This window comes from Oncorhynchus gorbuscha, linkage group LG05 (assembly GCF_021184085.1).
Source record: "Oncorhynchus gorbuscha isolate QuinsamMale2020 ecotype Even-year linkage group LG05, OgorEven_v1.0, whole genome shotgun sequence".
Taxonomy (NCBI): domain Eukaryota; kingdom Metazoa; phylum Chordata; class Actinopteri; order Salmoniformes; family Salmonidae; genus Oncorhynchus; species Oncorhynchus gorbuscha.
The window spans coordinates 67277654-67291211 of record NC_060177.1 but is presented as its reverse complement, the minus strand read 5'-3'; the positions used below and the strand labels follow the sequence as shown (position 1 = coordinate 67291211).

The following is a 13558-nucleotide window of genomic DNA, read 5'->3' as shown; positions in this document are numbered from 1 at the left end:
GGTGGGACAAAGGAGGTATCAGGGGTATGAAGAGTGGAACTAGGGGCTCCATTGTAAACTAAAACAATGATAACTAACCTGAACAACAGTATACAAGGCATATTGACATTTGAGAGAGACATACAGTAATCACAGGTGTTGAATTGGGAGAGCTAGCTAAAACAGTAGCTAAAACAGTAGGTGAGACAACAACAGCTAATCAGCTAGCACAACAACAGCAGGTAAAATGGCGTTGGCTAGGCAGGGAGGGTCGGATTAACTACACACAGAGCCTGAGTGTGGCTGGGGTCGACAGATAAAACATAAACAAGCAGAATGGAGTACCGTGATTAATGGACAGTCTAGCATGCATCAGCTATGTAGCCAAGTGATCAGTGTCCAGGGGGGCAGCGGTGGATGGGGCAGGGAAGCTGGACTGGCGAGTGTTATCCAGGTTAAAAAAACTGTCTAGCTGTGCAAAAGGTAAAAGCCGCTAACAATGAGTAAATAGCTTGTCGCTAGTTAGCTGGTTATCTTCTGGAGGTTCTTGAGTGTGTTCTAAAAATAAAAAATAATGGCGATTCCGTATCACATTGGATGAGGCAGGTTACCGGAAGGTATAAACAAATTAAAAATCTAAAAGAGATAGAAAGTAAATATGGGTCCAGTGAGTGTTTGGGACGCGGCGATTCAGACGGTTAGCAGGCCTGTGCTAACAAGCTAACAGTTAGTAGGCCAGGGCTAAACAAGGTAGCAGTTAGCGGACCGGGGCTAAACAAGCCAGCAGTTAGCAGGCCGAATTAGCAAGCAAGGAGATAGCAAGGGCTAGAAAGTTAGCCTTTGGGGGACGTCGCGATGGCTGAGTCTGTTTATAGAAACCAAGTATGTTCACTAGCTTATTTGTTCATATTTGTTGGTGCTCTGATTACACGTGTCTAGGTCAGCAGTTTACACATGACTTTAGCCTTATATGAAAAACCTTACTTGGCAAAATATAGCTAGCTTTCCTCGCCTGTTGTTTAGCTACCTAGTCAACATTAGCTCTCATCTGACTGGTATAACGTTATGTTAGCTAGCTTAGCTACCCAGCTAAAAAACAAAACTACATTATTTGGCTAGCTACCGTTGTTTGCCTGTTCATTAGCAAGCTTCCAGCAGACTGGCGTTAGCTAACTACACAGGCTAGCTGTTGGACTTGGACAAGCAACAAAACGTTAGCTAGAGAGCTAAATCTAAATATCTGTTTGCACTTATTGATTAACCTCAGCTTGAATATCACCATAAAGCTAGCTATGTACAGTAGCCTAGGTTTGTTCGCATACACCTTATGATTGGCAGCCTGATGCAAGCAGGTTATGGTTAAGTTAAACCCAGCTAATTAAAAATCTAGGCAGAGATTAAATATGGGTTTAGTGAGTGTTTGGGGTTACTTGACAAAATAGCTACAAAAGGTTTCCAGGGCTTTGTTTAAAGCAGTTAATTGAGAAATGTTAAAAAGCTAGCTAGTATCTTGTTTGCACTATTGATGGACACCTCAGAAAGTTAGCACGTTCATAAAGTCTGTTTATAGAAACATGCAATAGCCTTATTTTGTTTGGCTTAGCAATATACATCCCATTTTAGCAGCAGTTTACACTGACTTTAGCCAAAATTCAACTGACTTGGCAAACGGGTTAGCTAGCTTAGCTAGCTTTCTGTTAAAGATGCTACGTTTATACAGTTTAGCTCATCATTGACTTATGACGTATGTTAGCATAGCTAAGCTATGGCTAGCCTATGGTTTGTTCTACACTTATTTGACTGGACAGCTACCGTTGATTGCCTGTTCATGTGTTAGCAGAGCAACTGAACTTGCACATGTAGCTAACTACACAGGCTTGCAAGCTTTGGCTGAAAGATGTTAGCATTGAGAGCTAAATCTAAAATTCTGTTTGCACTTATTGTTTTCAGCTTGAATATCACCATAAAGCTGTTAAAAATCTTCTAGCCTAGGTTTGTAAAGTACAGGTTATGATTGGCTTAGCCTCAAAGATAGATGTGTTGTTGCCGAGCAACTGAACTGGTGTTAGATCGCTGAGCTTTGGCTGAAAAAGATGTTAGCATTGTCAGAAATGCTACAAAAGGTAGCATATCGTTGGTTCATAATGGACAGGAATGAGAAATGTTAAAAATCTGGTATGTGGTTCTCTGTAACGACTGGACAGCTCATGGCGAGAAGCGGGGTGTTTTGAATGTAACATTGTGCTTCAATCAATCCCTACTATAGTCGAGCCGACCAGAATGACTATACTATCCCATTTTAGCATGGACATTGCCATTGAGGGCTTCCACCATTTTAAAGTAGTCAACTGGTTGGGGATTCCTACGGGTTGTAGCCTCAATTGTGCTGCCCATGCTGTTACAGATGCTATAATGGCTCAGATATAAAGATGAGTCCTCCATCTATCTTTGACTGGCACACACATACAATTATGCACAGTAATGCAGACACACAATCTCAGCACAGGAGTATGTACTTCACAAGAGACTGGCATGATATATTCACGAAAGTATCCATGCACCTCATTTCCATCTATGAATTCATTATGCTATTATGTTTTCTTGTTTGTGTTGTTCTACCCCTCTTAGTTTCTACCAGGAAGCTAAGGCAGGTTATGGTTACGTACCCCCTCAAATCCTGAGATTAATGGACAGAAGTCACCAGCACCAAATAAAGGCAATTGCTCCGTTAATGTATGTGTTTGTGTCTGTGTATCAGCACAAAAGGTGTTAGGGTTGGCTTCGGTGAGTGTTTGAGTGGGTGCATGGATGTGGCCCAGAGCCAAGTCAATGTTCTACTTCATCAGGTTCAAAATGTGTCAACTTATCTCTTGAGCGCTGTGTGTCAGATGTTTTCAAAAACAGAAATGTAAAGTACATTTGTCTAAATATAAAAATATGACTTGTCTATTATATATTTGAACATTGTAGTGAGTAGGTTATATGTGTCTTTAAGGCAGCAACTAGACTAATTTTAGGCCAACAGTGTCAATTTTTCAGTTTAGTTATCATGGAGCTAAAAATACTAGGGTGTGACGTCCTCTGACATCACTGTCAAGGGTGTTGTAATGTTTACGCTGTGAACTTTACTGGTTGATCAGACACCTGTGGGTCTAATGAAGACTTGTGTGCAAAATGTATTTTTTTCACAGTCACTGTGTTTTCATTTCCTTACACAGTATATGTACACCAATGGAAACACACATAGCACGTACACACACATCTTTACAGACTACAGACACAAACTATACAAATAACAGCCGATGTAATGAAGGACCATTAATAAAAACATCAAACCAACAACATCAACAAGACAACAACATCCAGAAAACACCATCAACATCTTGGAATGTTGATACAGTACAGTAGCTTTGGCACATTCTTTTTTACCAGAGAATTCCATTTTCACCTTGATAAGAAAAATTGTAGTGAGTGGTTTGATAAACTGAATGGGTGAGTGTCCAGTCTCCACTACTGGGCTTTTCTCTTAGAGTACTGTAGGCTGTTGAGGACAGCCATCCCTAGCCCCCCAGCTGCGGTGACATAGAGATACTGTAGAGTACTGATCTGGGGAGTTAGTGACTGAGAGTCAGGTCTATGTTACTGGAGGGATAAAGAAAGGTTATAGACATGAAACGCATGCACCACATTGAACATCAGGAGAGAGACAGTCCCAAAAGGACCATGTGTAGATGAAGAGAGGTGGAGAGAAACAGAACCAGAGAGAAAGACGGCAAGAGCTTGAAATGGAGCCACACACTCTAAGACGACCTATGAGCACTGCACAGAGAAGAGAGAAGGAGACAGTCATACCCATTGTTAGCTGTGCAATTCCTAAAAAAATCAAAAGGTGAAAGAGGGATGTTTTAGGAGGCCCTGCAATATTATAAAATCATTTGCAATAAGTCTGTTCAAATTGTTCATACATTTTAAAAGTCAGAATGGACTGGCAACTAACTGTACTGCAAGATATGAGGATTTTTATTAATAAGGAATTAATGTACAAAATATCTCCTATCTTCCCAAAAAGAGGAGAAAGTGTGTTCTGTGGGGTATCTGTCTTCATGTGTTCTACTGTCTGTAAATTATTGTAAGTGTTGTGTACCTTCATCCTCTGATACATCCAATATCTCATCCACTGTTTCTGGGAAACTCATACGATGTTTCTCTGTGGTGGTCTGAGGGAGAGAATGGCAGAAGAGAGACAGGTTCAAGATGAGAGAGTATGGAAGGATGGTCTGCATTGAGTCAGAAGGAGTGTAATATAAATATTTGAGGAGTTGGTACTTGTTTACTCCTTACAATGGAAACCGTCTCCTCTGTGACCAGTTTGAGAACGTCGATTACGGAGATGTACCCCAACCGCTTGGCGATGGACAGGGCTGACGTACCGTTCTAACAGACAGAGAGAGAGAGAGTGAGGTGGAGGGATCGAGGGATGAGTGGAGGAGTGAAAGAGAGTGAAAAGCAGTGATACTTACAGTGGTGACCTCGTTGGGCGGAGCTCCATGTTTGAGCAATAAGGTGACGATATCTGTGTGGCCCTGTTGGGCTGCCTGGTGCAATGCAGTGTAACCAACCTGGGGGAAAGAGACACAAACATTAACATACTGACGAGACACAATGGAATGAATCACATCACATAGCCAGTTCATATTTACTGTGATTCACTGTTGAAATCGAAGGATAATTTTGTGTAAGTGTAGTTCCATTGATGTCCAGAGGGAGGTGCTCACCTTGGTCTTGCTGTTGACGTTGGACTGCTGCTGCAGGAGGAACTTCACCATCTTTACATTGCCATAGTGGCAGGCAACATGGAGAGGGGTGTATCCCATCTGAAAGAGAGATTAGGATCCCATCAGTATCCAATACAACCAGCACAGACTTACTACGAGACAGTCAGTTAACTAGACACTGAGTCACATGATTACAAATTCAACACATACATACTACACAATATCTATAGTATGTCTCCTATATATATACTCTGCGGTTGACATACTAAGTTTCAGGGTAATGGAGGCCCTAGCTGGCCTGAGGGTACGTAGGCTGTGTAATGATGATGGTAATGTAACCCTGAGACAGGAGAGCCAGTCAGTGGCTATTTATACTAAGGAGAGGAAAGGTCACGTCTCAGATACTCTATCTGCCATGGAGCCCCCATCGTTCACTATGTAGCACTGTTACTGTTAGGTCCCATACCACACTGACCTTGCATTAAGACTCACTGAGGTTAAGATTAGCTTCAGATAGCAATGAACTGTAACAGTGTGTATGTCATGATAAGGCAGGGGTGTGTACTTTATACCAACTTTCTACAATCTGACACAAAGGAGGAGTGTTCATGTTGGGTGGAATGCAATTCTCTACTGCAATATCCTATTATCTACTGAGATGCTTTAAAAAATAAAGGTGTTTACAGACTCCAGAGGTGGTACAATGTGTCTCTGGATGCTACTGAGCAGAGAGAGACTTTTGTGTCCCTTGCCTTGTCCCAGAGGTCAACAGGAGTGTGGTCTTACCCGTGTGGCAGCATACACTGATGCCCCTTGCTTCACCAGGATGTCAGCGATGCCCACGTGGCCTTCCTGTGCCACCAGGTGGAGAGGAGTCAGTCCACTCTGAGGAGAGAGGAGCCAGGGGCAAAAATCAGGCATATTGTTACAGCAGAACTAACCTAACGTCGCAGTCATAAAGAATCACCTGAGCGGGATGCCCCACATCTGGTCATAACAACAAAAGAAAAAACTGTCAGATGAGGTTTTCTTCTGCACTGTTCAACCAATCCAGTAAATATGGAGGAGTTAAGATGGAGTGTTGCCTTGTTCATATTCTGGAGGAAAATAACTTCAGAGAGCAAGCTAGCACATATCATAGATACATAGCTGCTAGACTGATATTAGCTAGCGTTATCTAGCAATAATGGAATCTCCGACAAAGTTGACACCAACAAAATTGGTATGAGGGTGTCTGTCGACTTTGTGGCAAGAATTCATCTCAAAGAAAGAAAGGCACTATCTATAGCTGTCCGCTATATATTTCACCGGGGACTGTAAACAGTGAGCGAAAGTTCAAAAGTGAATGTCGTGTCACAGTCTGTCTTTCTTTTCCCATGAAAACCAGATGTTTCCGGTTTCTCCCGACCGGCTGAGGGTGCAGCAGTATTAACAGCTTTCACCCAAATAATCTTAACTCCTTCCCTGCATCAGTCCCTGAGGCCTCACCTTGTTCCCCAGGTTGACGTTGGCCTGTTTGGAGATGAGCAGGGCCACCATGTCAGGCCGGCCCTCCTGAGCTGCTAGGTGAAGGGGCGTGACCCCCTGGAGGGATTCAGCATTGGCCGAGGCGCCGTACTGCAGCAGGCTGTTGGCAACCTCCACCTGGTTCTGCTTGGAAGCTATGTGGAGAGGGGTGTAGCCATTCTGAAACAAGAGGACCGGAGTTAATGGTTATGAGTGCATTGTAAGATGATATCTGCGTCTGTGAGTATGTGTGTGTGTAGTCTCTCACCCTAGCTGCACTGTGTGGGGAGCCTCCCTTGCTGACCAGCAGATTAACCACGTCCAGGTTGTTGTGATGGACAGCCACATGGAGAGAAGTCAGTCCATTCTAAAGGTAAAGGAGACACACACATATAAACCACCATAACTTAACTCTAACATCTTTCCACCTGAAATACCTTGACCCTTCCTCCCAACACCCCTGTTCTTCCCCCTCCCTATGTTCTCCAACCCTTACTGTACCTTGCCAGAAGCGTTAGGGTTGGCCCCTCTCTCCAGCAGCAGCTCTGCCACGTCCACTTTGCCATATTTAGAAGCCACATGGAGAGGAGTGAAGCCTTTCTGCAGAGACATCCCAGATAGAGAGACCACAGACCACACAGTCCCACACAGAGAAAAGGTTAGGAGTGTGTAAGTATTAGACAGTTGATAGAGGGGTGTGTATGTAGAGTGTGTGGGCATTGGACAACAGACTGTACCTTGGTCATCTTGGTCTGCTGGGCCTCCATGTCCAGTAGGATGCGTGTAGTCTGAGTGTGTCCCTCACGGGCAGCGATGTGGAGGGGTGTGTGTCCGGCTGTGGTGGTGGAGTTGGGGTTGGCCTTGTGTTCCAGCAGCAGAGTGACCAGCTCCTTGTGGCCCATCCGACACGCACAGTGGAGTGGTGTCTGGTCATCCTGGACAGGGTGTGTCGGAAGAGAGGAGAGAGGGAGAGAAGAGGAGAGATAAATATACATGGGAGTCAAGTGGCAAGATAATTTAATGTTGTTTAGATTGTGTGTGTGTGTGTGTGTGTGTGTGTGTGTGTGTGTGTGTGTGTGTGTGTGTGTGTGTGTGTGTGTGTGTGTGTGTGTGTGTGTGTGTGTGTGTGTGTGTGTGTGTGTGTGTGTGTGTGTGTGTGTGTGTGTGTGTGTGTGTGTGACGTCATTACCTTTGCCTTGGCGTCTACTGGTGCTGCATTGGTCAGTAAGAACTCTGCCACCTCATAGTGTCCAGCTCTACATGCCATGTGGAGAGGAGTCTCCACTTTCTGCTCACACATAACCAGGCAAAAACATGTGTGTGAGCAGTGTAAATCACTAACACTAACAAATTGGCCAGAGTAGCTGGTTCGGTCAGTGATAAGGTGGGTGGATGGGTAACATTCGGGTACTCACTACATTGGAAGCACTAGGAGAAGCCCCCTTCTGTACCAGATGGGTGACTATTTTGCGGTGGCCCATGAACGAGGCCACGTGTAGAGGAGTCAGGCCCGACTTGGGAGAGAAAAAACAAGCAATGAAAGAATCACGTAGAAATAAAGATCCCTCTCTCCTTGGTAGAATCCCTCTCTTTTCTTACCCTAGATTACATTCAATCTCTTTCTCTTGCCCCTGTCTCTCTCACCTCTGTCACAGCCTCTAGGGACGCTGAGTGTTTGAGCAGGTGGTCCATCACACGCATGTGGTTCTTCTTACAGGCAATGTGAAGCGGAGTGAAACCATTCTGAGAACACAATACAACAGCATGGTCACGAAGGCAACACACTTCAACAAAGATGTGTGGTAGGTATTTATGAGTGTAGTACTGACCAGTGCACGGGAGTTGGGTTTTGCTCCCTTGTCCAGCAGCACTTTGGCCATGCGGTGGTGCCCACAGTGGGCTGCCACGTGCAGGGGGGTCAGGTGGTCCAATGTGATGTCATCAATCTCAGCGTTGTATTGCAGGAGTTGTCTCACACAGTCCATGTGGTCCCCCTGTGCTGACATGTGGATGGGAGACAGGCCGTTCTATAGGAAAGAGAGAGCGATACAATCCATGACTTATTGTGTTGTGTACAGTATTTGAGAACAACAGTCCAGAAATCAGGCCTTGGTGGGTTAGTGTTATGTGTACCTTGGTCTTGGCCTGGATGGGAGCCCCTTGGTCCAGTAGGATCTCAATGATCCTCACGTGTCCGTTTCTGGCTGCACAGTGCAGTGGAGTCAACTCATCCTGGGAGGGAGGGGGGAGGGAGGGGGGAGAGAGAGTGTGTGTGAGAGAGAGAGATAGAGAGAGAGAGAGGACAGTTAACACCTGGACTGGGACAGTATAGCATTGTATGTGTAACAGGGCAGGGCCTGACCAGATGGGGTAGAGAGAGAGAGAGACACGGGGAGGGGATGCAGTACAGTACCTTGGTCTTGGCATCAATCTGTGCTCCTCGGTCCAGCAGGAGTCGTACCATGATCACGTTCCCCCGCCTGGATGCGATGTGCAAAGGTGTGATGCCATTCTAGAGAGAAATACAGACACATTAAGTAGGGGATCGACAGTAAGACCATAAAGAGACCAGTGAGGGACTGGTAACAATACTATGTGTCAGTGATACTAGGGCAGAGGGGAACAGACTTACCTTAGGGGTGAAATTGACATTGGCTCCTCTGTTGAGCAACAATTGGGCTACGTTCAGGTTCTCGTAGTGTGCGGCGATATGGAGCGGTGTGAAGCCTGTCTATAGTGACACACAGGAGACCATACCTTATTCTATACAGCTCTAAAACTGACGGCCTTTAATTCTACAAGTATCATCTTCACTCACTGTGGCACACACTAAACTAAAATTTGCCACTAAAGTGAAGACTAACACACAAACAAACATACAGTGAGTACCTACCTTGCTCAGGACGTCTGCGTTAGGGTCGTTCTGTAGAAGCACGGCAGCTGTGCGTGTGTCATCATTCCGTGCTGCTATGTGCAGCGCGGGGAGACGGACTTTTCCCTTGGTGCCATAGTTGATGAGCAGGGCCACGACATTCTCATGTCCCTGCTGAAGAGCCACGGCGAGAGGGGTGAAGCCATCCTGAGAGAGGAAAGAGGAGGAGACAGAGCTCAAGAAAGGTTAAGTGACCTAAAGAAACAGATGGCGAAGGGAACGACAGTGAGAGTCAAAAGGATTGATAAGTGATGTAGGTAATAGTGCAGGAGGTGTAGTGGTGTAGGTGTAAATGGAATAATTTCCTGCTTATTCCTTTCTGATTTTGGGAATCTTCCAACCCTATGCTCTGCTGATTGGCTGTTACCTCAGTGGGAAGGCTTTGATTGGCCCCGTTCTCCAAAAGGAACTTCACAACTTCTAGATGATTCTCTTGTGAGGCCATGTAGAGCGGTGTGAAGCCCTTCTGTTACAGACAGACACATACATGGACACACACACACAGGGAGTGGCACAACACAGCAGCACAGTAGCACAACACACACACACGCACGCACACACACACACACACACACACACACACACACACACACACACACACACACACACACACACACACACACACACACACACACACACACACACACACACACACACACACACACACACACACACACACACACACACACACACACACACACACACACACAGAGGAAGGAAGCACAGGCACACAGAAAGACAAGAAGGCAGACAGATATTAACATAGAGTTGCATTGAGTTAATACACTCTTAGAAAAAGGGGTTCCAAAAGGGTTCTTCGGCTGTCCCGTCAGGAGAATCTTTTTTACTTCCACTTAGAACACTTTTTGGTTCCAGGTCGAACTCTTTTGGTTTCTACCTGGAACCAAAAAGGGTTCTTCAAAGGGTTCCCCTATGAGGACTGCCAAAGAACCCTTTTAGGCTCTAGATATACCCTTTTCTTGTAAGAGTGTACGATGGCCTAACGTCATGTTTCAGTTGGGGGTTGGGTCAAATGCAGGAGCTTATGCACACCCAAAAAATGTTAGTAGAGGTGCTGACTAACGGAATAGTAAACTGAAACTGTGTAAAATAAAGAAAGTTTCACATTATATAAGTGCTCCCAACAACTTTCTTTATTCTTACTCAATCAGGGTTGGAGTCAATTAGGAATTTAATTGCAAATGTCTTCTGAATTAGGCATCCTACAGTAGCACCTATAGTTTTCTGTGTTCTCCTAGTTCCTTTTTCTTTGTTTTTTTTATGGGGTCAATATCACACTTTAAGTATTGAATTCAAAATAAAATTAAAATAAATTATGAAAAAATATATATTTTCAAGGAAAAGTTAAATAATGGAAGTTGAAATCATAAACAAAACTCTAATTTCAAAGCAAGATCAAATGATTTTAAAACTATTGCAAGAAGGATTTTCAGTTAAACTATTCCAAGAACCAACCAACCAACCAACCAACCAACCAACCCACTCTCTCTCTCTCTCTCTCTCTCTCTCTCTCTCTCTCTCTCTCTCTCTCTCTCTCTCTCTCTCTCTCTCTCTCTCTCTCTCTCTCTCTCTCTCTCTCTCTCTCTCTCTCTCTCTAAATGCTTGGCTATGAAAAGCCAACTGACATTTACTCCTGAGGTGCTGACCTGTTGCACCCTCTACAACCACTGTGATTATTATTTGACCCTGCTGGGTCTTGAAGAACGATCTGGCCTTAATGGCCATGTTCTGTTATAATCTCCACCCGGCACAACCAGAAGAGGACTGGCCACCTCTCAGAGCCTGGTTCCTCTCTAGGTTTCTTCCTAGGTTCCTGCCTTTCTACAGAGTTTTTCCCTAGCCACCGTGCTTTCACGTCTGCATTGCTTGCTGTTTGAGGTTTTAGGTTGGGTTTCTGTATAACCACTATTTGACATCTGCTGATGTAAAAAGGGCTTAATATAGACATTTGATTTGATTTGGTTGGCTAAACGGATTCAATAGGGTTGGTTGTTGGAAAAGATGAACTGAAAAGTATTTTTACATTGGTTTTCAAATAGTTTGTTCTTCCTTTTAAATTAGACTTTTGCTCACGCTAATAAAACATTTGCTTTGATTTAATTTGGTTGTTTTTAAATCATTATTGATACTTTTTTGGGGGGGGGGGTTTGATCTACATTTTCAACTTCATTTTTCATGTTTACAATTAATTTGATTTTGAATTCAATACTTAAGGCATGAAATTGACCCCATTGTTGTTCATTTCTGTCAATATCTCAACAACACATTGGTAAAAAGGTCTAATTTGGCAGGATGTTAGAACCCATAATGCGTACCTATGGTGCCATCATTAGCACTCATTGGCCCCTAGGTGCAGTTCATTAAAAACCATGCACACATTCAAAACACATTCAAAACATTAGCCCAAACTATCAAATCCAACTCGTACAGATGATTGACAACATGTCCCTGAAGATATGTTCCAAGTTAAGTGATACATAAAAAAAACATGGAAACCACAGATCATCAAACTTTCACCAAAAAGTGCTAGCGTAATGCTAAATTGCTTAAAAAATCTTCTTCTCATAAACCACAACTCAGATTCACCCAATATTTGGTATGTAGAATCTCTGAACTGGTCCCTAGCTAAATGAACTTGTCCCTAGCGAGGGATATGGCCATTCTACGCCAGTGGAGGGCACTACTGTTCACTGAAGGCTATTACTATTGAACCATAGGAATTTGGTAAACATGAAGTTGGAAGGGACAGTAGTCTATGGCAGTAGCATGGTAGCATGTATTAGACATAACTCATTACATATTAGAGGTAGAATCTTGCAACTTGGAAAACATGCAATTGATAAACATGCTTATTAAAGGTATGGCCTTTGCCCATTTCATTGCCAGAGTGCCCAATGGGTGACCAAGATATACTAATTACGAATTAAACAAATTTTTGCTAAAGGAAGCACAATTGAATTAAATGAAATTCAATTAAATGCTAATTGCTAATATATTTTACAATTCACAGTACAAATATTTATTTTGACATCATGTATGGTAATACTATGTATAACATTGAATTATTTCAGTTTTTAAATTCCTCTTAAAAGGAGTTTAAATCATTAAAGTGGTCTGGAAATATTCTGAGATCATTTTGTAGTTGGTCTGTAATAATTCCTAATTCTCTTGCATGTTATAAAATATTGGAAAAAATACATTTCCCATTAGATCAAACACTCCAGAATGGAAGGGAACCTAACATTTCATGACAAAAATCAAAATACTGTTGACATATCTGAGTTATAATCAAGCTTATGTTTGAAATGGTATCTATATTTGTTTTAGTAATAAGTGGCAGATGTGGCAACGGAATGCGACTTTCATGTTTCATGTCTCAGTTGAATTTCTTTGAATTAATCTCTGCTTTCTTTAATTCAAATTCACATTTCAATTCATGGTTTGAATTGAAATCCATTCAGAAATTCAGACCCCAAACCCTGAGTTCCATGCAGTATAATGCAGCATAACTGTATTATAACTGTTTCTAACTGTATGGTTATCCGTTGTGGCTGGTGGCTCCTCTGCGGGGGGCTCTGCCAGGGGGGTCGGGGTCTCATCCGACACTGGCTGGGGTCTCACCTGGGACTGGGCATTGATGTTGGCCCCGTAATTTACCAGCTCTGCCACCACTTGCTCCTGCCCAGCCAGGGCAGCAATGTGCAGAGCTGTGTTGCCTTTCTGTGGAGGCACAGGACAAGAGAAGACATGAGACATACACTGTAGTAGTGTCTTTGTGAAAGCAGTAAGTAAGTAGGAATACGTTTTAATACGTAGAATAATTGAATCATTCAGTACAATGTACTTTGGTGGTGACATAGGCTTAAGGACTTCATGGGTTTGGTAATGTGGCATAGTGCATGAGGTTGACTGAGTACCTTAGTCTGGGTTTCCACATCGATGCCTCCATGTAGTAACTCCAGCACCATTTTAACGTGGCCTTCTTTAGAGGCCAGATGCAACCCGTTCAGCCCGTTCTGAGTGAGGAGAGAGAGAAGAGGAGACCTCACACTGTAGGGTCCCTAACACACTGATCACACTGAACACACTGCATACTGACACACACCAAAGGATCAGATCCTCAGACCAGCACTGCTCTTCTTATATACAGCACCTGCTAGATGTATAAGATGCAAAAGCATGTTACTGAGCCAAACTGTACCTTATGGTCAGGACAAACAGCTTCAACACATACAGCATCTACCAGATATTAACTGTGCTTATTTAGCAAAAATGGTGACCGGAAAGGTGATGAAGATGATGGTGAGGAAGAGGATGGGAGGGGGATGGCAGGCCGGTGGTCTCG

The 13558-nt window shown here is 43.6% G+C and overlaps 1 protein-coding gene across 18 annotated transcripts in view; it reads right to left on the bottom strand.

The window, feature by feature from the left end:
- Positions 1-13558, bottom strand: part of LOC124036354 (ankyrin-1-like) — a 217481-nt gene that overhangs the window by 45337 nt on the left and 158586 nt on the right. For 10 of the 18 annotated variants that reach the window (XM_046350835.1, XM_046350834.1, XM_046350826.1 and 7 more), the window contains 21 exons: positions 13131-13229; positions 12745-12933; positions 9560-9658; positions 9154-9339; positions 8893-8991; positions 8674-8772; positions 8394-8492; positions 8090-8287; positions 7905-8003; positions 7676-7774; positions 7450-7548; positions 6998-7195; positions 6762-6860; positions 6529-6627; positions 6243-6440; positions 5541-5639; positions 4755-4853; positions 4500-4598; positions 4321-4413; positions 4124-4196; positions 3832-3852 (listed from right to left, as the gene is read on the bottom strand). In XM_046350835.1, coding sequence (XP_046206791.1) covers positions 3832-3852; positions 4124-4196; positions 4321-4413; positions 4500-4598; positions 4755-4853; positions 5541-5639; positions 6243-6440; positions 6529-6627; positions 6762-6860; positions 6998-7195; positions 7450-7548; positions 7676-7774; positions 7905-8003; positions 8090-8287; positions 8394-8492; positions 8674-8772; positions 8893-8991; positions 9154-9339; positions 9560-9658; positions 12745-12933; positions 13131-13229 — 2443 coding nt within the window. The remainder of the gene's footprint in view (positions 1-3831; positions 3853-4123; positions 4197-4320; positions 4414-4499; positions 4599-4754; positions 4854-5540; positions 5640-6242; positions 6441-6528; positions 6628-6761; positions 6861-6997; positions 7196-7449; positions 7549-7675; positions 7775-7904; positions 8004-8089; positions 8288-8393; positions 8493-8673; positions 8773-8892; positions 8992-9153; positions 9340-9559; positions 9659-12744; positions 12934-13130; positions 13230-13558) is intronic. The other 8 variants (XM_046350829.1, XM_046350843.1, XM_046350836.1 and 5 more) reach the window with 4 other exon arrangements.